The 27,109-nt window shown below is 45.1% G+C and overlaps 1 protein-coding gene across 4 annotated transcripts; it reads left to right on the plus strand.

Annotated features, from left to right (window-relative positions):
- The first annotated feature begins 734 nt into the window (after positions 1-734).
- On the plus strand, positions 735-27,060 carry LOC119175030 (MFS-type transporter SLC18B1). 4 transcript variants are annotated; one of them, XM_075894832.1, is made up of 13 exons: positions 735-1,166; positions 4,090-4,185; positions 7,553-7,626; positions 9,009-9,156; positions 9,243-9,374; positions 9,983-10,082; positions 11,619-11,788; positions 11,879-11,977; positions 12,795-12,883; positions 15,999-16,094; positions 16,946-17,020; positions 25,051-25,144; positions 26,872-27,060. In XM_075894832.1, exons 1-13 carry the CDS (start codon positions 870-872, stop codon positions 26,917-26,919), a joined length of 1,518 nt encoding a protein of 505 aa, XP_075750947.1. In that variant the 5' UTR covers positions 735-869; the 3' UTR covers positions 26,920-27,060. The 4 variants fall into 4 exon arrangements, with proteins under 4 accessions (XP_075750947.1, XP_075750949.1, XP_075750948.1 ...); XM_037426204.2 differs by having other exon boundaries at positions 738-1,166; positions 9,243-9,311; XM_075894833.1 differs by lacking the exon at positions 9,243-9,374 and having other exon boundaries at positions 737-1,166.
- Positions 27,061-27,109: the final 49 nt, after the last annotated feature.

Genomic DNA, 27,109 nt, shown 5'->3' on the forward strand with positions numbered 1-27,109 from the left:
TTTGGATGCAGCCTAATTCCCTGCTCAACAATTCATCACTAAGAACACACTGTCGCACAGCTTTGATCAGTGATGAGCGCCGTCGAAAGCATACGCGTGAGAGACAATCTTTCGAAATCAACCGTTTTGGCGGGCAATAGGCTTTCACTTTGACCATATTCTCCAGATAGCAGCACAAGTACCGGTACAAACCGGAAAAACAGCTTTTTCAGGCGGCTCTGCGCTGTGCCAGCGGCGGTTGCGCGTCTCTACCCTGTTCCATTGTATGCGGCATATATTGTTTATTGCTGCATACCACGAGGATGAACAAATCTGCAAATAAAAACGCTGCAATGAAAGAGCCCACAGCTGTTTACAGTGCTTTCTTCGTCATCTATTATCGGCTTTGTTCATTTTAATTCGTTACCATCCCGATCGCATAGCAACCGCGGCGCTGTTGAGTCGTGCTTCCTCTCGAGACCCAACAGCTTTGCATCGGAATATTCCCATGGCGTACTGTTGCAACGCCGGACAAAAACCACGCGTTTCCGCTCCAGTGAGTTGATTACAAACGCAGCTGCATGCGGCACCCACTGTTTAGACTTCGTCGCGCGCGTACGCCACGCCGCTGGCAACAATCGCGCGATTCGCCAAGACAGCAATGAAGCGTAAGCGTTCTCGGTAGCCTCATTTCCATACTCTGTTAGTCTGAAGGCGCAACCTATATATAAAAGAAAAAAGGAGAAGGCAGACGTGTCTGGTGACATACGCAAACGCGCAATACCCACCCAGCCTTTCTCTCTCTCCCTCCCTTCTTCACCCTCTCTACGAGACTCAAGGCCAGGCGGTCGCACTCCCGAGAATTGCCGTTCATCTCCCCTGCCCTGAAAATGCCGGACGCCCAGGTTTTAGGCTCCAGTGGACAGCGCGTATCCTACGCTCCCATTGCGGTTCCTACCGACGACATCGAACTTGCGGGTGCGAGCAAGGATGAGACGACGGAAACGGATAAACTTTCGCCTGGTGTCGATGCAGTCGACTTCAGCAACACGTGCCCGCCGCCCGCTGTCAGGAGTACGAGCTTTCTGCACAGGCACAGGAAGAAAATATCCCTCCTTCCGATGATGCACACTCAGTTCTGGGTGGCTGCAGCGTACGCTCTTCTGGCACCACTTTTCCCAGCTCTGGTAAGCGTTTTCAATCTCTTCATGGCGCATCTCATTTCCTCTTCATTGAACAGTAAGGGAAGCAAAAAAAAAAGAATACATATACATGTGATAACCAGGATGCACATATCCCGTGACCTATCCAGCAGGTACAATAATGTCGGTAGGAGGAACAAACGCGTGACAGGAAAGTATCATTAAAGCGCAGTATACAACTGAACAAGAAACAAAAAAAAGACAGAAAGCGTTACTACATCACTCCAGCGAACCTCATAAGCCTCTTTTCTGTCGGAATCACAAGCATTCAGGCATCTCTCATGTCAATGTTGTATCCTCGTATTGTTTTTCTCAACTGACGTGTTTGGGAAACTCCGAACTTCCACTTCCGGCTGGTCACAATCTAAGCAATGTTGTTATGACAGTTGAACGTAGTTTTCCGGTTCACGAAGCCACAGAACGCGATTGCTGAAATTGTAATTCGTGGAAAATACAACTGCCATCAATTCGAATTAACTAAAATTTCCAGGTTAGCGCAAATTTAGTCACCCAAACCCGCGTCGTTTTTAAGAAGACTTTTCACCTGTGATATCCAACACATTTTGGTAATATTTGACCTCTGCTCGAGCCTGTTTGTTGCGGTATCTGTAGACGTTCTGTTGCACGACACTGAAAAAGCCTTCGACAAATTCTCTGATAAATGATTCCCACTCAAACTCCAACGTGCGAAGTTTAACACCTTAGTTTCTAACGCGATTTTTCAGTTCCTAACAGACATGTAATATATTCTATATTTACATAGAGCTTCTGATTATTTTTCATTCTATTATTTTTTTTCTTACATTTCTTGTATTTGCGTGTGTCTTGGTGTCATTACCATGGTGTTGGGACAGTCGGATTTTATGCAGCCTACTTTCTCGCGTGCTTTTCTTTTTTATATATCAATAAAAAAATTACTATCGTTACATTATTTGCCTCTATGTCCCGTCACTACAGTTGCGTGCGAGTGCATGGTCTTGGCGGCCTACTCCAGTATTAAAACACATTATTGAGCGACTATGTGAATTATGTTTTTTTTTCTTCCTACGTGACTATTTACATCTGATGTGACTTAATACGGAAATAATAGCCTCACTTATGCGTTCTTCTTTCTGTGAAAGAATGACGTAAAGTATGACCCATGTTGCAAAACTAAGGGGACCTCCCCGTAAGAACTGAGGAAGTGTTCGCAATAATTCGACTTCTGCAAGCGTTTTTTTTTTAGTCTTTATTGTGCTTTTAGTTATCTTGTAAGGCGAAGAAATGTGAGTAGCTGGCACCACTGAAGGTGTCTTCGACAAAACAAAAACAGTAAAGAAAACATAAGTGATTTCTTGTAAAACATTGTGGTATACTCCCTCCACGTCTGGATGTTCTTATATATATCGCTGAAATGTTGCGACGTGATTTCACTTGTTCACCTTCGCGACCTGCCATCGCGTATGCACGTGAGCCATATCTGCAGTTTTCTTCACTGAGGTGAAAGCCTCGTGCGTCTCATGCAAACATGACCTTGAATAAAAGCCGGTATGGCCGTCGTGTACGAAATTAAGGAATAATGACGCCGATGTGACGTCAGCAGCTGCGCGTTCACTTCGTCCTTGCGGTGCTGGCGTGATATAAAGGGAACTGCAACAGACACACACGTGATGGGTTTCGGCTTTGAATTGTTCCAGGTGAATTCATAAAGGTCCTGTCAATACAACCAGTGTTTTTTTTTATAAAGCTGGATCTCACCCTCTTGACATAATACCAGAACATATCTTTCAAGTTACTTGAGCCATCTTCGACACATCAGCCCAGTCTCATGCATACCATGAATCATAGTGCAGTCTTTCGCGAATTTTAAAGGTTTGCCTACCGACGCTGTCTACCAATCCAATACGGTTCAATTTAAAGAATAAGTACGCTCACTTCTAAATCCGATTAGAATCTTTCAATGCATAAGATTTAGCTAGTTATGAATCATTCAATAACAAGAAGTCAACCGATTACGCAGACATGCCTACACATGCTACGAGATGTAGTATTCCATTTTGTGTATTGGGTGTTTACATGTGCAACATCAAGCTGTAGTGCATTAGTCGTCTGCATTTTTTGGTATTTCATTCCAGAAAACTGACAGCCTGTCATCATTCCAAGAGCCACCTCAGAAAAGTCCTCTTGTCACTATGAAAATCTTTTCGAGGAAACAAAATATAGGATGAGAATATCGAGCTTCAATTTATCCTCAACTCCAAATGAGTGTATTAAACATAGTGGCCAATATTGTACAATACTTCTGTTTCACTTTATGTATAATTATTTGCCATCTGTCGTTTTTTTGTGTATCGCAATCCGTGCAAATATTTCACTTTACACGTGTATACATGCGAACTCGTTTTGCTTTCTTGGACTCTTGGTAAACTATCTACGACGCACATTCTGTGCGATTGTACATTGTCTGCACATTTGGCGTTGAATGTGTACGACACAAATATGTGTTTTTATTGCTTCTTTATTTAATTGTTTTACTTCCAAAATGATAACGAGTAGCGCGTGCCGTTATTACGCCATCACCTGTCATATACGTTATTTAAACAACAAATAAACATTGCTCCATAAAATACAAGTAAATGTGGAAAAAAAAGGATCTGAACAAACGTACAAGTGCATATTTTCTGAACTACACCAATAACGAATCCCCCATAAACAAATTTGATCACGTTAAGGCTTGACGCAACTATCAATCGCCTGTGCCACCAGACGTTATTTTACCAAAGACACGCGATTTCGCATTTGCGCATTCAAACTGTTTAAACAAAATTTTTATGAACCCAATATAACAACATTTCAAATAGAGGAATGCGCTGCCATAAATATATAAGAGAGCGCAAATCACAGCTCTTTTTTCTCTCTATTTTTTTAGGCTGTTTCTAGGGGTCTGGAAGCCTGGGAGTACGGATTTGTGTTTTCATTGGGGAAGATAACCACATTAATAGGGTCGTCATGGGCCAAAAAACTGGTAAGTCAGAGAGCTTATTATTCATAATAAAAAGGTTCGAGAGATTGTCAATCGCACTAAACAACTTCATATACTTATTCTGACCATTGCGCGTTTTAACCGTGTTATATAGGATAGCTTTTGTGTGTTTTTTTTTTTTGAACGAGAATTTTTTATTAAAATGCTATAGCAGTCAGGCTCCCGTCGTTTTCACAAACGAGCTTTATATCGATGCATAAATACTTTTCCGCAGCAAATAAGACCTGCATGAGACTAATTAACAAGCCCTCAATAAGTAACTTATTATTGTTGACTGGACCGCAGTTGCCTATAGTACAAAGCAGTAGTTCATCTATTTATGACGAATACCATTTTTTTTTAAACACAAGAACTCCACTTTCATATACTTTTTATCGTCGAAGCTCAAAGGTGAATTCAAAGCTGATCGCGCCTAGTTCGCATGAAGTGCGCCAACATGGCTACGTCAGGCCGAAACTGCCTGTGTAAGGGATGTAAGTAAATCGGGATCAAGGCGCGCTGAATCAGCACGCACTTGAAAAAAATTGACAAACGCTCTGAAATACAAAAGTATACAGCTTGTTGTTTTCGGGTGATGTGTAGGGCTTGAGTGTTTATTTAAAAGGGAACAAAATACTTGCGCCTGTCGGCAAGAAGAAGCACCGCAGTGTCTGCCACTGAGTTGTATACTTTCCAGATAAAGTAAATGTTTATATTGCCGTTTTCTTGAGCACAGTTCAAAAGAAACGGATAAGCCTCAAACGCTATGCAAGATTATGTGCTGGCAGAAGAGAGATGACTTGTAGCTGTTCACTAACATATGTGGCCGCGGCGCGCCTTGATTCAAATTGTGTCACTCCCTGTTGACGGGCAGTTCGGGTCTGATGTGGCCGAGTTGGCGAACATCGCGTGCGCCCCGTGTGATCAGTTTCGATGTCATCGTTCAAATTAGATTATAAATATATGAAACTACGTAGAAATTGCGTGATTTCTAAAAAATAGGTATGCCGAAAATTATCATGCACTGCAGCTTTCTAATATCGAAACTATACCTATGACAATAAATAAAAATATAACTAACCATTTAATTAGAGACGCCAAAGTCACATTGGCTGCGGAAAAGTATTTCCGCCTCAACATGCACTGCAGAAACGACAGGAACCTGACTGTTATATAGTGTTTACAAATAGTCTGTATTGTCTGAAGAAAAAAATGCACTCTGTATTTGGCTGTGACAAATCATTTCATGGTGAAAGGTGAGTTATAGGGACGCAGACAGAAATATTTTTCGAGGGAGCGGGCGGGCACCTCATTGATCTGAATGGGAAGCCAGGCAGCGAATGGTCATTTTGCGCAATTTATGCCATGGTGAACTAAAATTCAATTTAAGGGGGGGGGGGGGGGGGGCACGAGCCCGGTGTGCCACGGCCTGGCTACACCACTAATGAGTTATGAAAGGAAATAGTGGCATTCATAATTTTGTAGCAAAAAGGTACGAGGAAAATTTCTCGGAAAGACAACCAACTAATATCAGCGGTGATTGCTTTACCTGTTGAGCTAACGAGGAGGTGAGAAACCAGCAGAAAAATGGTGAATTCATCGTATACACATGAACACGGTGCTGATCATCTATGCGGAAATGTTGGACATTGATTGACGCAGCCGCATGCTGCCGATTGCCAATGGCCAGCCCGTATAGGTAAGCTATTTGTAGAGTGACCAGGATTTCGGGACGTGCGCACGTAGCGCCATCTCTCAACGGCGACAGTGATATTCAGCCATAACTGAATAGGAAAGAAGCGGGTACAAATTATACCCTACAAAAAAACTAGCCACCAAAAACAACAGTTGGTTATATGCAGCAGGGACGCGTTGGAATAATCTGGTAAAGTGGTAGGGCCGTGCTACGAGCTTCATGGCCTCCCAGAGTGTTGATATTTAACAATGGGGCTTTCTGTGTTTCCAATGGGCGGTGCTTAAGTAGTGCGATACTGCAATTTTACTATAATGCTTCCGGTGGTCTCTACTGCATATTACTGAAAGTTGTTTTTTATAACTAGCTTTTTTCGGGAGATATGATTTTTTCACGCCTGTTTCTCATTCAGTTATGACAGGTAATCATTGCTGCCACAGAGAGGTGGCGCCACGTACAGATGTCCATAAATTCTGCGAATTGCTGGGGTCCCCGGACAGGGAAATATTTAGGGCGAAGCTCCTTATGGCCTAGAGCAGTCCATCCCTCTGGCGTAGCCAGCATAGCTATCCACAGACAGACAGACAGACAGACAGACAGACAGACAGACAGACAGACAGACAGACAGACAGACAGACAGACAGACAGACAGACAGACAGACAGACAGACAGACAGACAGACAGACAGACGCACGAACGGATGAGTGGACGAACGCACGGAGAGACTCACGGACGGACGCTTTGCCCCGATCATCATCATTACCTCCGTGGATATGCTGTAATTTTTTTTTCACCACTTCATGAACAATTTTAAATGTGGATCATTTCTTAGCAACCTTCCGCGATTTTGAGCGTATCTATCTATCTATCTATCTATCTATCTATCTATCTATCTATCTATCTATCTATCTATCTATCTATCTATCTATCTATCTATCTATCTATCTATCGTCTATCTATCTATCGTCTATCTATCTGCAGATAGTTACATATATAGTTACATAGTTAAATAGATAGATAGATAGATAGATAGATAGATAGATAGATAGATAGATAGATAGATAGATAGATAGATAGATAGATAGATAGATAGATAGATAGATAGATAGATAGATAGATAGATAGATAGATAGATAGATAGATAGATAGATAGATAGATAGATAGATAGATAGATAGATAGATAGATAGATAGATAGATAGATAGATAGATAGATAGATAGATAGATAGATAGATAGATAGATAGATAGATAGATAGATAGATAGATAGATAGATAGATAGATAGATAGATAGATAGATAGATAGATAGATAGATAATATATCTATCGATTTATCCATCCATCTATCCGCCTACGACTTTCTGCTTTCCTGGTCGTATATTGGATGTAGACCACAACTAGTATGACATAACATGGCTGTATGCCGACCATAAATGAGAGGTTTAATCAAGAAAATTATGACATGCTTGTCACGAACAGCATGAATTTTCTTGTAGCTCCCTGCTACGAAATGGTGGCTGCCAGTTTCTCCTTTATTCATTTGTTTGTTTGTGCTGGTTTCCTCTTCAAACTGTTTTGCTGCTCTTAACACATACGTTTAAGGTAGTGTAACCCTCAGAATGGCTCAGACATAAGTCGTTTACGTCATGCTTTCAGGGATTCTTGTATTTTTCTTTAGATACAACAGACGTCTCCAAAATTTGTATTTCTCATTGGACAAGTGGGATACTTCCTGGCAAACGCAGTGTATGGGTAAGTAACCAAATCATAAACGACCTGCCGTACAAGCAAATTCATCACCATCATCAGCCTGACCATATACGGCGACTGCAGGGCAAAGGCCTCTCCCGTGATCCGCCAATGAACCCGGTCTTGTGCTTTCTGCTGCCACGTTATGCCTGCGAACTTTTTGACTTCACCGGCCCACCTTACTTTCTGTCTCCCCCTCGCGCATCTGCCTTTTCTGGGAATCTAATCAGTCACCCTTATTGACCAGCAGTTATCCTACCTACGCGCTGCTTCCCCACCCCTGCCCGCAGGTCGCGGGTTCAAATCCCGGCTGTGGCGGCTGCATTTCCGATGGAGGCGGAAATGTTGTAGGCCCGTGTACTCAGATTTGGGTGCACGTTAAAGAACCCCAGGTGGTCAAAATTTCCGGAGCCCTCCACTACGGCGTCTCTCATAATCATATGGTGGTTTTGGGACGTTAAACCCCACAAATCAATCAATCAATCCCCACCCCTGTCCATTTCTTCTTGATTTCAACTATGATATTCCTGATCCCAGTTTGTTTCCTGACCCACTCTGCTCTCTTCTTGTCTCGTGAAGTTGCACCTATCATTTTTTTCTTTCCCTCAATGGCTGTGTACCCTCTATTTACGCTTAACCCTCTTTGTAAGCCTCCTGGCTGTATACAGCTAGATGCAGCTGTTATATACCTTCCTCTTGAGGGTTAGTCGTAGATTCCCATTCGTGATTTGAAAATGCTTGCCGAATGTTATCCACCCCATCTTCATTCTTCTAGTTATTTCACCCTCATGGGTCGGCTCCGCGGTTACTACCTGTCCTATGTAGACATATTCCTTTATAACTTTCAGCGTATCTCGACCTATCGCAAAGCGCTGTTTTCTGCCGAGACTGTTGCACATTACTTTAGTTTTATGCCCTTTATTTGTAAGACCCACTCTTCTGCTTTTTGCGTCCAGTTCAGTAAACATGGGGTGTAAAAACTTTAAATCTATGCATTTACCAAATTGAAGCAAGAAGCAGTTGAGTTGAAGGACTGCAGGAACGGCGGGCTCTCTGAATTGACGAGTAGAATGTAAAGTATATGGAGTCGATGCCCAATATTGTCCGTGCAATGTTTTGAAAATGAAGACGCATTGCTTCTTATATGCTGGAAACAAATACTGATAAAGTTACAGGGAAATTAGACGACGCAAACCACCAAAAAAGAACAGGCAAAAATGAACAGCCTCACTCGCAACTAACGTTATTACTTTAACACCACTGCATGCAGTCAATATTCTTCGTAGTTCGCATCATCTAAGTTTTTTGTAGCACGCACAACTAATCGAACGAGTCTTACTGTGAAAGTTGAAGCTCTTAATTTCTTTTTTTTTCATTATCCTTAGTGCCTTGTACTGGATTCCTGGAAAGTACACGATGTTAAGTATTGCTCTGTTTGGAGGTGCGTTAGGTGGATTGAGTGAGTCTCTGTACTGCGTCTCCAGCTATGCAACCGCCACAGTTGTATTGGCCGACCACCTTGGCTTCGCCGTTGTGAGTTCATTTATTAAAAACTCTTTATCGCGTTATTAGGACTTGACACTGCTCAGGCCTTGCTAACACTCTCATGAAATTTTCAGGCGGGAATGCAAGTCCTGTGGGGATCAGGAGGAGCGACGGGCGCGATCCTAGGGGGCGCTATTGCAGATGTAAGGCCTGTTTTCTTTATATTCAGCATTTCCGGTGCCACTGCGCTTGGTGTGAATCGTTATGTGAGTGTTTATTAATGTCGTAGTAGGTTATACAGGTAGCTATTAAAGCCTAATAGCAATGCAAAAAAATATGTTAGCATTGCAAATATACATGTGACTTTTGCAAAGTATATGTTCAAGTGTATCTGACTCTTAATAGTGATCACAATTGGTATGCCCGTCTTTGCAACCACCTATGCGTGCATAACGTCTCCTGAATGTTGCACCAAGACGAATCCGTCGAGTCATGCTAGTCATAAGCTTGCGGAGGGTTCACCGCCAGGGGAAACGAAGGTTCATCGCAACGCCACTACCCCCTTCCAATTAAGCTAATATGTGGAGCTATTTCGCCCTGCCTCATTGGTGACTAGGCGGGGTGGGGGGCACCCCTTTAGTACCCACGCCTGTAACGCAAGAGATGATTCGTTTTTTTTTTTCCCCTACAGAAAACGCTATGATGGACAAGTGTGAACGAGATACTCTATTTCTCTTTGAAATATACATGTGTACTACGCGCGTGTGTGTATGTTTATTTTGTGCTTATAACGCGTGATTTAGCTAAGAACTTCTCTCATCCTGTTACAACTGTATCAGTTCGATCAGCTACTCATATTTTTTTTTTCTCGTAGGTCTGGGGGTATCCTGCGTCATTCTTTGTGATGTCATCAGTATTCATGCTGTCTTCTCCTTTCATCGCAACGTCGCGGATCTTCCGAAGAGACCGAAAACGTGAGAGTGCCCATTCAATATTTATACAACTCAATCATGAGCATAGTCTCGCAACTAACTTGAATTAAAATTCAATACTCTGTCGCAGTTCTTGAGTGAGACGTGACTGGCGTGGCAAAAAAACAACAACTAATTTTTGGCAGTTTGATTTACTATACGAGTCAACATGAAGCGAACAACCCGTCAGGTATTTCATTTAGGCCAAACCTTCGAACAAAAACTTCAAACAGCTTTTTAGAAACACCTATGTCATTAGCTGTAAATTTCCTAGTGTTTTACATTATAATTGCTTCCTGCTTTATTATTGTATAATTACATAGTTGAGACGGAGTAGAAATGGGAGTAACCCGTCCCACGATCATCACCTATTGACTGTTTTTTTTCTTTTTACGGAGAATCCAATAGAACTGCTGTGAATCTACATCACTAGAGTGTTAAAGATACATCCACAAAAGCAAATTGAAAATAACAGCTTTAGTAACGTTTCTTGCAGTGCAAATAAAGGACAAGATTAATCTATAGCACACATGAATACACAGTGCCCTGTGTGTCTCCTGGACAAGAGGGCTGTGCGCCTTGTCGTAAGGGTGGCTCATCGACCCTTCCTGAATCCCACGTGCGCAACCGTACAATCTTTCCAGCTTAAGGTACCTGGAGACCCCTTAAACACAGTTGGTGATAGAATGCGGCTTATTGTCAATATCTGTTCAATGGCTCATTATAGGTCGAGATATACCGGCGGCAACTAAATATTATTGTCCGCCGATGTGATACGTTCCTATTTCATTCATTTCTAATCTTTGATTCCGCGGCATTTCGTTCATGTGGAGTGCAGTCACAACGAACAAGCCATAACATGGCTTCTAAGCGACGGTGGCTACATCTTCTAAGCGACGGTGGCTACAATTGAATACGCAGCCCGTTTATACTACTTGTGTCAACCTGTGGCCAAAAGAAAGCAAGAAAAAAACATGGCTTGTTGGATGAACTGGCATCTTTTACATAGTCGATATGACCTCACTTAACCTCAGTGTGCTGTAACCGATCACTTAGATGAAGGCAATGCAATGGTCGTTCGACGTGCTGCGCTTAAGAACCAACATTTTCCGTTTCTTTCGTTGAAGCGATTAAAACCGAAAAGTAAGTGCGAAGACATTCGGAGCCTATTATTTTTCTATGTCGCCCTGAAGCATGAATAACTTCTGATTAAATATTTTATAACATGGTAATCACAAGTAATTACTCAAAGTAACAGAAATCAGCACATTGCTCTATTTTCTTTCTTGTAATGTAGTCTTGAGTGCCTTGGAGCTAATACTAGTGAATTCGAGTAGATCGTAGACAATGCATCATAATTCCAGTCTGAATGGGGGGTAGCTCGAAACCTAGCGACGCTCTCAGTTCCCAGCTTAACATTACTCTGCATCCGTTTTTTTTTTTTTTTTGGTTGTCAATAAAGCTGTTTCTTTCTCTCTTTTTTTTTACAAACCTAGTTCATCTTCTATTGCTTTAACCACTGTTCTTTTGTCTTTGCAGCCCCAGTTGGGAATGGCCACATTAATGGAGAGATTGCTGTTGTGGAAACAGATATGAAGCATTACTGGCTGCTTCGTGATCCTACGTTTATTTCATATTTGGTTAACCTATTCCTTGACGGTCTCATATTTGGATTCATTGAACCAACGTTAGAGCCCTATCTAGATCAGGTGCGTCATACGAATGCATATTCGGAAAAGCCCGCTTGCGTGGATCTTTTCACTTTTTTAATATCGAATGCACTTTTCTCTCTTCCGCAGTTTGACCATAGCAGTTCGGGCGTTGGCAGTGTTTTCAGCGTTTACTCTGTTACCTTCTGCATTGCTTCCGCCGTATGCGGTTTTATCTGTCACTGTAAGGTAAGAACCAGCACATCAACTCATTTATTCTAGTTTTGAACAGATTCATCAGTTCTAAACTGAAAGAAGACACCACATGACATCTAATCTGCTGCATGCGAACTCGCATAACGCGCGAGGATAACGCAATAAGATATTGTGCCCTTGAAACAAAGGTTGAAACGTTCTAGCTAATGCACGGCTCACTCATGTTCTCGACGATACTGATACGGCTTTCGCTGAGAACGCTAGCTACCTTAACCCACTGCTAAAGCTAAAGAGGGGTGATCCAAGTTAGATTGTTATAATTAAAGCCTATCTATGTCAATAGCTTAGCACACGACCCCCCCCCCTTGTTAAGCTAAAGTTAACATGTAGGGTATGAGAAAAAAACTAAACGCGCAAAAGACATCACAGCGTAAATCAAGAACGAGAAATCGGCACGGGCAGGGCATGTAGTGCGTATACGCAAGATATCCGCTGGTTATTAAGAAAAACATGCCGGTTTACATGGGAGATTGAACGCCCGACGATGAGACAGAGGGCTAGGTGGGCAGATGAGATCAAGACGTTTGCAAGTATGATGTGGCCGCAGAAAGCACAGGACCCGGTTGATTGGCGAAGGAACATGGAAAGAGCCTTTGCCCTGCAGAGGGTGATGTCGGACTTATTATGATGTTGATGATTAAAATACATTTAGTGATAAGCAAGAGAGATATATAGCTTAAAGAAAATAAACGAAACCTTGCTTTCTTGGGCAGTTATTGAGTTCGTATTCATGCGTGATTGTTTGTGCTCCGAATTAACGAGCCCGTTTGCGCTTTTCTTCTTTCCGTAGGCCGAGACCCGTTGCCTACCGCTGGTCCACTTGATTAACATATTGGGCTTCCTCCTGATAGGCCCAGCACCTTTTCTTCCATTTAAACCGTGAGAGCAGTGTTTTCTTCATATTGCTTGCCTCTTCCCGTCGTACACTTCCTTTTCATTGCACATATACAGACATAGGAGCATAGATGTGCCTATACGAGGGCTAAACATCTCTGGAAATATTCTTATTCAATGAAAAGTGACTGCATTAGCAGTAGCTACCCGGAAGCTTAACTGCAAGGAAATACAAAAATATGAACAACTGTTCATGAAATGCCTTTGTGTCGTGCGCTCCTTTGTCGCTTGAGATTTACGTTGTTACGGAGATGAAGTAAAGGAAGAGGAAGAACACAATCAGCTGACAGGCCCGCGAGTGTGCCAATACGGCATTGTGACTCTAAAATTTTTGCGCCGTTGAATTTGTCACGCTTTTCTAGTGAATTAATTCAATTGTTACTCCAAAAAGTGTTTCAGAGCCCCTTTAAGTGCACAGCATTTAGGGCGCCAGGCTGTCGTATCTCATATGTTGTCGTCGCTTGCTGTAACGCAGGCATCACCACATGCAGCATATATCCACTGCACATATTGAGCACGCGCTCTTGCCAAAGATAGGTCGTCGTCCTCATGTTCTTCGAGCGCCTTGATGATGACATCAAAGCAAGCATAATCATATATAGCATAGCCATCTGTAGCATACTGAGCACGTGATCACGCCTAAAAAACAAAGAACAAAAGGAAGATGACTTTAATTTTAGGTCTGGTAGACTCGTGCCCCCAATCTTCCATGGGGTGGGTGCCCTCCCAAAACTATGAACTTCGTTCTGCCGAGAACCAGGCCGAAAGTGCGCTTGTACTTATTGAACAAGTAGGTACCTGGCGGCAGCAATTCTCTGCCTCCCACAGCAGCAACGGATGCTCAAATGTTTGCAAAACACCCCCAGTTTTTACCTCAATGAACCAGTGTCTGGTCTCGAACGTCATACCTACATACAAGTTGATAAAGCTGGAGTGCTATCAAGTGTAAGAAAATTTAATGTGTGAGTGAACTATCTAAACCGGTACTTACGAGTGTAATAGCACCCTTGGCACGATGCTGCACGACGTTTTTTGAGCGAGATGAAGCCCCGAAATCACTGCGAGGAAAGCGTGAAATGAAACTACATGAGGAATGAGCGAGGACATCAGAAAAACGAGAACAACAGCCGCGGCGGTATTCTCAGCCAAACGCTTTGGAGATACTTTGCTAGCATCGATACCGTATGGTGGGTGTTTGCAACTATGCGTAGAGCTTGGTACATATGTAAAAAAAAATTCACTGCCAGGTAAGCGCATATCTCACATACAAAAGAAACTTGCAGAAAGTGAAATTATATTATCTCTAAAAGGAACCGCTCGTGAGGAAAGCAACCTCCTATTATTGTGTATATGCTGCCTGATGTGTTAAAACTGCGAATTCAATACGAGACACACTGCAGAATAATTTGGTATCCAAGCACAAACATGTTCTTGCTCTTCGCTCACGTTGTAATGCGGCTACCGCAACCGAGAATCAAACCCAATATCGAGTTTAACAGCGCGGCAACACAAATCTGATCACAGTGTGTACGATGAAGCGCGGTAACCGTTGGTGGCTGTACTGAACACAATTTTTTGTTGTTTTACTAGGAGCACTAGTCATGCTATTTTCGTCATCCATCTGTAGCTTTAGTCAAGCGAAAGGCGATCGCAAACAGCAGAATAGTATACGATGCGAGCGCATGTTATGTACGCGAGCCATGGCGGGCGACTGAGCATCCTTGCCCCGACGTCATCCCACCAGGTGGTAGCCCCCCCCCCCTCCCTAAGCCAATATGAGAAACTGTCATTAGGAAAGACGGAACAGGAGGGAAAGGTAAGGCCGGTATGTTAGGCAGTCCAGAAGTACTGATAGTATCTGCAATATCAGCTTGAGAACCGGAAGTCGGGTCGACGTTCATTGTTTCGCACAGTGGTGTTTCGGCAGCAGTATTTTGTATATTAGGATGAATGATACATCATTGAATATACCAGAATTACATATGTCCAATGTCATTTTGCAAGACGAGTTAGGAAAGAGATGCAAGATACCCAAAGAGTATCTAAAATAGTATGTAATATACATGTATATTCTATACTGCCCGGCCCTGCAGGGCCTACGTATTTCTGTGTACAACCTCTTTTAACGTATACCGGTGTACACTCCTTTGTGTAAACCGGGATACTTTACACGTTGATAAACCTGATTGATGACAATGCCGAAGCGGTCATTCAATCTTCATTATCCAAATTAAATAAAGTTTAAATGCAGTTATCATCACAATGTAGTGGTTTGCACAAACATTTTACGCACGTAGAAAACGTTTACGTACGTATAGGGAGATAAAACTTTTCTAAAACACACTTTACCGTAACACGCTAAACTAAATCCGGTATTGTGTTACCACATGAACGATAAAAAGCACACGTATGAGTTAAAAGTCTGTATTGTACGCGTGTTTCTGCAGTAATAGGGGGCGACGAGTAGATACCTTCCATAAGAAGGGTAGCGAAGGTGAAAAAAATAAAACTACTCTCTCGACTACGGGCCAGTGTGAACACCTTTGACTATTGTGTGGCACCACTACCAAATACGCGCCAGCTCATTTACTGATCGCTTTCTTCCTTCCTGTCTCTCCTCTCTCACTTCCATCTTGATATTCGCTTTTCTCATTTCCCATGCACAGGGTAGCCAACGAACCAGAAATGTGTCTGTTCTTTCCTTTCTTTCTTCCATCCGACAATCTGTCTTAAAAATGCATTGTGTCTTAAAAATTAGGCCTTCCGACAAACATATTCTCAAGCGACAGCACTGAAACGACGTTAGACTCGCATTAGATTTTCCAATAATTAACGATTGTTTAACCGTAAATTTCAATATTTGTAAACTCCCTATCATACTCGTCTGTATGCTGTTGCCATCGACCATCAAACCAGTTTTATCTCACAAAATCCCAGCCCATTGAAGGCCAACACTTATTCGTCCATAAACCTCGCAACGCGCATTGCACTTGCTCCAATACGTAATTTGTTCTCTGTGTTCCATTTTCAGTTTTCATGCATCGCTCAACAAAATGCTTAGCTGGATAAGAGTGTGTGACACTTATCTCTTATATTACAGCCACATGAACTTCATTTACGTCTCTCAAGCTCTGCTGGGTGCAGGAGTCGCATCGCTGCACGCCCTTTCATATTCAAGCGCAATCAAGCGTGCAATGTAAGTTTATTTTCACACAAAAAAGTAAAAATACAGAGACCATTGATCTTCATTGATAATGGCATTACACAAAACTGGCACTCAAACGTGCATAAAGAAACACCTGTTCTATATACATGTAAAGCTTTCGGGTGTGCAGCGTTAAGAAATTATGAGAAAACAATTGAAAATCACACACGCCACCCTCTACCTTTTCGTTATAGTTTTTGCGCAATACCAAATACCAGTCTGAAGTCAAAATCTACCAACCAGCCAAAACCAGTATTCACTTGAGAACATTTTTTATCTCAAGAAAAATTTGCTGCTTTAGTTACATTTTTATTTACAACAGCGGCATCCCTTGCTGAGGTCGTGAGTAAGTTCTGCCTTTCAACATGAAATGCTTTCAGCTAACGCTGTAGGTGACCCTCAAGTGACCTTCAGCAAAAGCCGGAGCCGTTCTCCTTTCTCCTGGCACCCAAACAAGTACACCAGGGAAACTAGTCAAATGCTGAGACAATGTGGTCTTGGGCCTTAGGTGTGCACAGGATTCCCCCTGAGTAGGGAGTGGCGAAGGTTCCTCGCAGAGCCTATGTAAATGTATAGGGCAAATTTTCCGCCTCCTCTTAGGTAACCGGAGGAGGCGGCCACCCTCTCTGCCACCCTTTCGAGGGAAGGGGAGGGCACTCTTTTATCTAGGGCTCCTTACCCTTGAGATAACAGTTCCATTAGTAATTGGCGGGAACAATCAATATAGGCACACGCTATCTTCCGTTGTAAATGACACTACCAAATTTGCATTGCAGATTCTATTGCATGAACAGTAAAGAACTACGATGATGTGCGATTTTTTTTCTGCTCTTTCATCGCAGAGCTAAAGGTTACAAAGAAGACATCGACACCAGCAGTTTCGTGTGTGGTGCAATATTTGCCTCATTCGTCGTCGGGTAAGTCCTTCTGGACTTCAGACCAGCAAAAACATTTTTTATTAACAACTGAATCGATTTCTTCACCCGCATGTTTAGCTAATGAAAAATTAATTGTGAGTATTAAAAACAATGTTATGATTTCTTTTGACAGCACACACACAAATGCGCATTAAAACCCTTCCATGCATAATAAAGATGCGTGAACTAACTGTATGTTCCTCCATATTTCAAGGGGAACAGTGCTACTTCTCAGTATTGGCAAAAGGAATTGAGAAACCCTTAAGTTTCACCGTTACGAGTTGAAAGCGATAACGATATCTGATCCCTGGTGCGTACTTCGAACACTGTGCATGAACTCTTTTCGAATTAGCTATGCGCCCACTACGCGGCCTTGAAGGGGCCCTGAAATACTTTTTCAAGTAACCATGAAATTAATTCACTGGAAAAGTGTATTGACTTACAAATTCAACACCGCAAAAGTTGTGAGAATCCGTCCAGTACGAGCGAAGTTACTAAGATTAGTCACACGCTGCAATCGCTTGATTGATTGATTGATTGATTGATTGATTGATTGATTGATTGATTGATTGATATGTGGAGTTTAACGTCGCAAAACTACCATATGATAATGAGAGACGCGCACTGCAATTGCATTCTCTCTTCTCTCGTCCCGACGAAATCACTGGTAGCTAAGCAGGAAGGATGAGAGGAGCCCACGAAAAACGTCACGCACGCCTCGTGACCTTGAGCACTTTTTCTTCTTTTTTTTCTTCAAACAAGCGGCTTTCTCAGTGCGATCGAGCGCGCATGCGTAGAGAAGTGACGGCCTCTCGCGGCGATCTTTGTAACAACCGAGCGCGCCATGCTCAAATCAGCCAATGGCTGATAGATGGGTAATCTACGCGTGATTTTTGGGCGTTTTTGGTCATCTGAGGGAATACAAAGGAATTTTTATCTGACTGATAATTTATTGTGAATTCCAGGGCGCGTGCCGCGCTATAACATTTGGCTACCGTGTTCTCGGGAGCCTCTACTACCGACCGGCAGCGTTTTCTGACCATGCTTAATAAGTGCTGCAGGGCCCCTTTAAGAGAATAGGCGCAGTCACGTACGTGCGTACCTAGTGGGTGACCATATTTAAAGCATGAAGTCATTATATATGATAATCACATGTCCTGACGCCCGATGGCAATGTACGCTTGTTCCACATATTACTGCCATACCTCATGTTGTATTGTAAAGCACGCATTCAAAAAGCGTAATTTTCTCAAGCATCACAGTTACTTGACTGCATTTCCAAGCAGTGAAAGTTATTTTCACTGCATTCACGTGCAGACGCATGGCTGTGTGGTAGAACATCCGCTTGCCACGCAAACGACCAAGGTCCAATTCTCACTCACGCCCAGAATTTTTCATCATTTATTTTATTTGCATCTTTCTCAATTTTTGTTCGGTCACGCGCAAGATGATTTTCGGTTCACAATCAACGAAGCTGGCGCCGACGCCAGAATTTCTGCGAAATGAGCTCTTTAAGATTATCGCCTTTCTAAAAAATCAACAAAAAACTAAATTTAACAAAAAAATATGTGAACCCGCATATTTCGAGATAAAATCCTGGCCGCAGCGGTCGCATTTTGACGGAAGCTCGCGCTCTTAGATTTAGGTGAACATTAAAGAACCCCACGTGGTTGAAAGTTCTGGAGCCCTCCACAACGGCGTCTCTCTTATCGCAGTTTAGGGAAGTGAAAGCCTGAACAAGTATTAAGCACTGTATTCCAAGTAAAAAAAAAAACTCTACCAGACACGAGAAACATAAAGATGTTGCGCACGGAGTCAAATTATTACGATATTGCCTAATGCTAGAACGCAGCGTGGCTTCGTGTTTGGGGCAAGGATGACTGTGTTGGAAGATTCGTCTTTCTGCAAGGCATCGACTACGTCATAATTTCTCTGAATTATATAGGACAGCTGAGGAGGAGAAAGTATCCGTCACCACACAGTAAACTGAACAGGCCTCAGCGATGACGCTCAGACTCCTGCAGGTCGGGGCATATCCCACTCCCGCACTCTTACACAAAATATACCCAGAAATACAGACTCCAAACAAATGCACGCTTTGCTCAGACTTTGCTGGCTTAGATCATATGCTCTGGCGGTGCCATGAATTACGGGTTGAAAACGTCACATTGTCAACGTCGGATGCTGCGCTACGGATTTAGCGACACAGCTACGGGCAATCCAACGGGCCCACGACTTGACAGACAGGTTATAGGTATATCTGTCCCAACGTGGGAGCTGCCAGCTACGTGCTAGTTCGCGCCCCGACAGACCTAAATAAAGTTTTTCTATACCATATAAAACAGCACCCACTACGCCATTACTCGCCTTTCTACGGATGAGTGAGGCACCTGCTACAAGCCTGTAAGGTATTAGGATGCTGCTGCGCTAGAGCGATGACGATGAATATTTATGGCTGAGCATTTCGCAGTGATTCTATACTTAGTTATATAAGTCTGTGAGGAGGTTTATTAGCCGTTAAAGACAGCGACGAGACAGCGTGAAGAACTGTCCAGCGATCGGCACAGCAACGAACCGAAGCACGAGCCGAGAGAGCCGGGCGTTGGCGATGCTGCTCGCTCCAGGCACATCATCTTCTTCACAATCGCCCCCGCTGAAAAAGGAGCCATCCTGGCGACTTAAGAAGTTTCAGGCAAAGGCTCATGGTACGGTTTCAGTCGGGAAACATGGACGATGTCACGTGCACGCCGGCGCATGTCGTCCGATCGGGAAACTGGTTCAATTAGAAAATTAACCGGAGAGGTTTTCTCCAAAACGGTGTAAGGCCCCTCGTACCGGGGGACAAGTTTTGAGGAGAGTCCCGGTGTTTGGTATGGGATGGCAAGCCACACAAGAAACCCTCGGGCATAGCTGGGATCCGGAAGAGAGGTGCTACGGGTTTCTTTCTGGCGTTGTTGCTCTTCCGAGGTGAACGCACGGGCGAGCTGGCGGCACTCTTCGGCTTGTCTAGCAGCATCGGAGATAGGTGGACACTCGGAGGCATCAGGACGGTAAGGAAGTAGGGTATCAATTGTATGGGAAGGCTCACGTTCGTAAAGAAGAAAGAAAGGTGAGAATCCCGTGGTGGTTTGTATTGCGGTGTTATATGCGAACGTGACGTATGGGAGAACACGGTCCCAGTTGCTATGATCAGATGCCACGTACATTGAGAGCATATCACCTAGCGTGCAGTTGGACCGTTCCGTTAGTCCGTTAGTCTGCGGGTGGTATGCTGTCGTTTTTCAATGAATGACGTGGCATTCCGAAAGCAGAGTTTCGACGACCTCGGAAAGGAAAGCGCGGCCTCTGTCACTAAGGAGCTCTCGAGGTGCACCATGTCGAAGGATAAAGCGTTGCAAAATGAAAGAGGCGACATCCTGAGCTGTAGCGCTCGGCAAAGCGGCTGTTTCGGCGCAGCGTGTCAGGTGGTCAACCGCCACGATAATCCACCGATTACCATCTGGTGTCAATGGAAGGGGACCGTAGAGGTCAACGCCGACGCGATCAAATGGCTTGGCAGGGCATGGAAGTGGCTGCAATGCGCCAGTCGCACGTGGCAGTGTTGATTTACGTCGCTGGCAGTCAGGACAGCACTGCAAGAATGTACGTACAAAATTGTACATGCCGCGCCAGTAATAGCGATGGCGAAGGCGTTCATATGTTCATATGAACACTCCGGCGTGGCCACATTGCGGATCGTCGTGAAGGGAGGCGCATACTTGCGATCGTAAAGTGCGTGGAATGACCAGCAACCACCGGCGGCCATCGGGAGCGTAGTTGCGTCGATGAAGAAGTTGATCGTGGATGGCGAAATGGAAAGCTTGACGTCGGAGGGATCGAGATACTGGAAGGTTGGTCGTGCCAAATAAATATTCGATAAGAGAGGCGATTCACGGGTCACGACGTTGTTCGGTGGCAATCGAGTCGAGATCTAGCGATGACAAGGTCTGAAGGCAAGTGTTTCCGCACGTCTGATCTGGTGGTAAAGGTGAGCGAGACAGGGCATCAGCGTCAGAGTGTTTGCGTCCGCAGCGGTATACGACGCGAATGTCGTACTCCTGGATGCGGAGTGCCCATCGCGCAAGGCGGCCAGAAGGGTCTTTCAACGTGGAGAGCCAGCAAAGCGCGTGGTGATCAGTTACTAGATCGAACGGGCGGCCGTATAAGTACGGCCGGAACTTTCCAAGCGCCCACACCAGGGCCAAACACTCTTTTTCTGTCACGCTGTAATTAGTTTCGGCTTTCGTCAGAGTGCGGCTAGCGTAGACTACAACGTATTCTGAATAGCCGGGCTTTCGTTGAGCGAGGACCGCGCCTAGCCCGACGCCGCTGGCGTCGGTGTGCACTTCGGTAGGAGCCGTCGGGTCGAAGTGGCGAAGAATAGGTGGGGAAGTGAGCAGACGGCGCAGAGTAGTGAAGGCGACGTCACATGCAAGGGACCAGGAGGTGAGGTTCACGTCACCGCGAAGAAGCTGAGTTAACGGTGACATGATAGATGCAAAATTGCGAACAAAGCGCCGGAAATAGGAGCATAGGCCTACAAAACTGCGAAGGTCTTTCATGGTCGTCGGCTTGGGAAATTCTGCGACTGCTCGAAGTTTTTCTGGGTCTGGTAATACTCCGTGCTTGGACACGATGTGGCCTAGGATGACAAGCTCGCGTGCAGCGAAGCAGCATTTTTTCAGGTTAAGCTGCAGACCAGCGTTGGTCAGACAACTCAAAACGTGTCTGAGGCGAAGGAGGTGCGTAGGAAAGTCATGGGAGAAAACAACGACGTCGTCGAGGTAACAGAGGCACATATTCCATTTGAGGCCACGTAGCGTATTATCGATAAGATGTTCAAACGTGGCAGGCCCGTTACAAAGCCCAAAGGGCATGACGTTGAATTCATATAGTCCGTCTGGTGTAATAAATGCCGTTTTTTTGGCGATCGGCTTCTGCCATTGGGACCTGCCAGTAGCCAGACCGCAAATCTAGCGACGAGAAAAATTCCGCTCCGTGAAGGGTGTCAATGGCGTCATCAATGCGCGGCAAAGGATAGACGTCCTTGCGGGTTATCTTATTCAAACGACGATAGTCCACGCAAAATCGGATAGATACGTCTTTCTTACGCACCAGGACGACGGGAGATGCCCAGGGACTGTGAGATGGTCGAATGACGTCTCTACGAAGCATATCTTCGACTTGATCGTTGATGACGCGGCGCTCTTCAGCGGAGACACGGTATGGTCTTTGACGCAGTGGTTGGTGTAGGCCGGTGTCAACATGATGTTTGACTTGTGATGTGCGGCCCAGTTTAGGTTGCGACACATCGAACGAACTCCTGAACTCATGCAGAAGATCCAGCAGGTCGGCATGTTCGGTGGGAGTGAGAGTGTCAGCGATGGCGCTGGAAAACGTATCATTGGACGACTCCCCGAGTGCCGACAGTGCTTTTGGGTGGTCACAGTAGTCGTCCGGGACATCAAACAAAAACGAAGGGTCGAGATCCTGCACGCGGCCGAGACATTCCCCCGCAAGCAATGTGACAGGTGTGGAAAGCGGATTGCTTACGAACATGTTGCTTCTTCCGGCGGCAAGGTCAATTGTTGCGAAAGGCAGCGGCAAAGCTCGACGACATTTGAAGATATCGGAAGGCATAAAAAGAACTGTAGCGTCAGTGTAGGCGTTGCATGAAACGGGAACAAGGGCGAAATTTCCATGCGGAGGAACATCGGTATCTTCATGAACGAGCAACTTCGGCGGCTGATGAGGAGCGTCCAGTAATGGGACATAACACAAGGGTGAAAACTCAACTTCGGCGCGTGCGCAGTCTATGACGGCATTATGGCGGGATAGGAAGTCCCACCCGAGGATGACGTCATGTGAACAGACAGGAAGAACAATAAACTCCACGATGTAAAGAATGCCTTCGATAGAGACTCTTGCAGTGCAGGCTATGAGAGGCGTTACTTGCTGTGCGCTTGCGGTGTGAAGCGACATTCCGAAAGCGGCGTCGTTACTTTGCGTAATAAACGGCAGAGATTAGCGGCAATAACAGAAACAGTGGCGCCAGTGTCCACAAGGGCGAAAGTACAATAACTTTCAACAGTTACTGCGACCACGTTAGCAGGAGAGGAGCGAGGGCTTAGACAGTTCGAAAACGGCGCAGTTCTTGCCTCTTGAACTGCGTTGCTTAGTTTTCCTGGTCGGAGGGTCCGGGCCGGCGACGCATTGGGGAGGGCGATCGCCGACGAGGAGAGGGTGCACGTTGCGGCTGCAAGTCAAGGTGGTCAGTAGGCGCATAGCGAGGTGGCGAGACCGGCCCGTATTGGACGAAGGGTTGGCTGCCGGGATGCGACGACCGGGCATAGTTGCCGAACGTCTGAGGTCGACGGCGGCAGTAGCGAGCAACGTGTCCGGGAGTGAAGCAAGCGTAGCAAATTGGTCGGTTATCGGGCGTCCTCCAGGGATTGGCGACTTGTGCTGCCGCCCAAGGTGCAGTATATGCAGCCGGGTGTGCGGGCTGTGAGCGCGTGGTGTAGGGTGGTTGTGGGAGCCTACGTACAGCGTCTGCATATGTGAGCGGCGTGGCTACGGGCTGCATTTCTTGCGAAAAGGCGACAGGAGGAGCCACACGCTGCATTGCATAGGTTAGGGGCGCGGCCAAAGACTGAACGACTGGCGGATAGGCGACAGGAGCGCCTACCGGATGTGTGACACCCGGGCAGTGACCACGGCTAGATAGAGGTGGCTCGTAGTGCGCAAGAGGAACAGCTTGTGCAACCTCTTCCGATATAGCAGTGCGAAGCGGGGCAGGTAGATGGGTGGTGGTCTCGTGAGTAAACGCCACTAGGGAAAGTTGGCGGGCGACTTCCTCCCGGACGAAGGCTCGGACTTGCTGAAGCAATGGTGAATTGTCGGGCATGGAGTCGAAACTGGACAGCGACTCACCACCAGGCTGAGGCTGCCTAGTCAGAGTGCGTTGCTTCTTCAACTCGTCGTAGCTCTGACACAAGCTGACGACTTCAGAAACTGTGCTTGGATTCCTTGCCAAGAGCATTTGAAATGCGCCGTCGTCGATGCCCTTCAGGATGTTTTTGACCTTGTCAGATTCGGGCATGGTGTCATTCACGCGTCGACAAAGGTCGACGACGTCCTCAATATAGCTGGTAAAGGTCTCGCCAGTCTGCTGAGAGTGTACGCGCAAGCGCTGTTCTGCCCTCTGCTTGCGGACAGCCGGCCGACCGAACACTTCAGCACATGACGTCTTGAAGACGCTCCATGTGGGGATGTTGTGTTTGTGGTTATTAAACCACGATTCGGCGACGCCAGTGAGATAAAATATCACGTGGCCCAGCTTGTCGGCTTCATCCCACTTATTGTTGGCGCTCACCAGTTCAGCAACGAACCGAAGCACGAGCCGAGAGAGCCGGGCGTTGGCGATGCTGCTCGCTCCAGGCACATCTTCTTCTTCACAAGCCATTCATGTTTAATCACTTCTATCTTATTATTCGTTTCTTAGCCAATCCTGCAGAGTGGGTTTGAGCCACTCATATAAGCCATCATCAGCAGCAGCAGCATCATCAACATCATCACTTTGCAGTGGGTGGGAAGCATCTTTGCAAATTAGTTTCTGGAACCAGCGTCGCTCTGTGTTTGAGGCTCGACTGCCACGCCAAGGACCCGCGTTCAAACTTCATTCGATTGGCAGCCTTTTTTTTTTTTCAATGTTTATTGGTTACGCCATCGATGGCGACGGCGCTCAACGCTGCACTCTCAAAAGAATTACGAAGCGTGTCTTGTTCTCATTTTGTGTGTTCTCCTAAAATGGCAGTTCTTCTAGCAAACTGATGCATGGCTCACTGATGCATGGTATAGCTTAATGTGCAATCTGTCCGGCATGACTGAGTTCGCAAACTTCTGGTGTTTGCCAACTACATTCATTTGTTTAAACATAATGGTGACCAAACACTGTCGTCACTAAACTGCACATCCGTTTCTTCCAACAGCGCAACCCTGAGTCCGCCTATCAGCGGTTATGTCGTTGAAGCATTAGGATTCCGAGTCGGCTCCATGATACTTTTCGGAGTACTGGTTGCTTGGGTAAGTGCTGCACGAAAACGGCAAATATGCATCAGTTTTTTCGCAGTTCTCTGATATATGCAGTGAATAAACAACGCAGATATTTCATTCAAGAATCATATAAACTAACAATAACTAATATATTCATGACTTTTTTATGCTTGTCTTAAAGAAAAAGAATTGTACGATTGAAGGATATCTCCAAGCGCACCATTCTTATAATATAGAAACAGAGGCGTAAAACGTCTAAAGATAATTTCGCTAAGATGTAACGTGTTACTTTCTTGGCTTTGACATGTACAAAAAGCACCAACTGTTGCTAAAACACCCTCAACCTCCGAATCATTATGGAATCACTATTTATTTTTAGAAAAACACTGTGATCATTAAAAAAAAAAGTGGCAGCATGTCCACGGAGTGAATGATGGGGAGTGGGGCGAAGCATTCGTCCGTCCATTCGTTCTTGCTTCCGTCCGTTCCTGCGTACGTCTGTGTAACCGTCCATGCGTCCATCCACCCGTCCGTGCGTGCTTCTGTTCGTGCGTCCGTCCCTGCGTTCGTCCATGCATCCGCGCCTGCGTCCGTTCATGCGTCCATCGATGCATCTGTCTGTGTGTCCGTCCGTCCATCTATTCAGCACTCCAAGTACCACCATCTCGCATCTTTTCATCATATATTCTCCATATAGAGGCACCGCCATCCAGCGAACATTTCAAGGACTAAACAGGAGGTGGCACATGCACGCTTTCTTAGGGCTTGCACTTCGGGTTTACTTCCCACCTTTAACCACCTCGAGTTCGTGGTATATACTAGTTCACTGTATTCATGGCTATGCGGCCCAACGCTCTCTAAACCTTTCTAAAACCAAGGAGGTTACACCCAGCGAGTACAACGCAGCAACCCTTTCTTGTCAGATCGTGCTCAATGTACATGCCAATAGCTGCTAATAGGGATCGCAGCGTGCGCGTTACCTAAAGGCCAAATGCTCCTGTCTCTCATTCCCCCTTAGCAGCCATTAACATGTGCATTGAGCACTATCTTTTATTGTTCAACAACGCACAGAAGAAATCTCTCACTGGAACCACCTTGGAGGTCAAAATCGTAAGGACCGCTATTTCGGGTATGTGCCACTGGTGGTTACGTACTACGAGGGACGCACAAGCCACGCCATAAGGAGCTTCGCCCCTAATATAAATCGAGTAAACAACTTAATTTCAAGAAGGATAGGAGAGTAGGTCGGAGTAAAAGGGAGAGCTTGGTTTGAGTTCGTTTTGGAACAGCGCGGCACAGAAGAAGGATTAACAACACGACTGACAACTGAGTGCTTTATTTAAACCAGAGTGTATACTAGAACATGGGAATGCTAGGAACAAGTTTCGAAAAGTGAAGCCTATACAGTCAATTCGCGAGGTACGCTGCCGCATGTAGCCTGCAATGCGTCGTCGTTTATGAGAACTGCGCGCTGCTCCGCCAAAGTGGGGGTCCGGGTTCGAATCACAGCTCTAGATGGCATTTTTTTATTGGTATCGCTTTTTATAGCTGTACTCGTTTTCCTTTGCTTTTTAAAACTGGCTTCAGTTGCTACGCATTGCTACAAAAGTGACTTGAAATGAGAAGTGAAATAAAAGAAACATGTCGTGATCATGATAATTTACAGCACACCCATACGGCATTCATGCCTCTCTGAACTCGCTGTGTTTTCGAGTGAGTTTTCATGATTCATTATGCTGTGCTCTTGTTTATTCCAGATGCCAGCCCTGCTACTCCTCCAGAAGAACTCAAGCAGGGCACACTGACCTCACCGGAAGCACATAGTGACTTGGTCGGAAAATATTTTCGCATTAGGAGAAAGGGATTTCTTCAGTGTGAAGTGACCTTAGAATCTGTTCATCTTTTATAAACATAAAATAGCCCTGACAAAAACAAACCAACAAAAAGCTGACGACTATATAAGTTCGTTTAAGGGGAAGGAGACGCCATATAACA

This window comes from Rhipicephalus microplus, chromosome 5 (assembly GCF_043290135.1).
Source record: "Rhipicephalus microplus isolate Deutch F79 chromosome 5, USDA_Rmic, whole genome shotgun sequence".
In the NCBI taxonomy this organism is placed as follows: domain Eukaryota; kingdom Metazoa; phylum Arthropoda; class Arachnida; order Ixodida; family Ixodidae; genus Rhipicephalus; species Rhipicephalus microplus.

Excerpts from the sequence above, each read along its gene's own strand:
- LOC119175030 (XM_075894832.1), top strand. The coding sequence starts at position 870 with ATGCCGGACGCCCAGGTTTTAGGCTCCAGTGGACAGCGCGTATCCTAC. Across the intron at positions 4,186-7,552 it reads CGTCATGGGCCAAAAAACTG|ATACAACAGACGTCTCCAAA; the intron begins GTAAGTCAGAGA and ends ATTTTTCTTTAG. Across the intron at positions 12,884-15,998 it reads CCTTTTCTTCCATTTAAACC|CCACATGAACTTCATTTACG; the intron begins GTGAGAGCAGTG and ends CTTATATTACAG.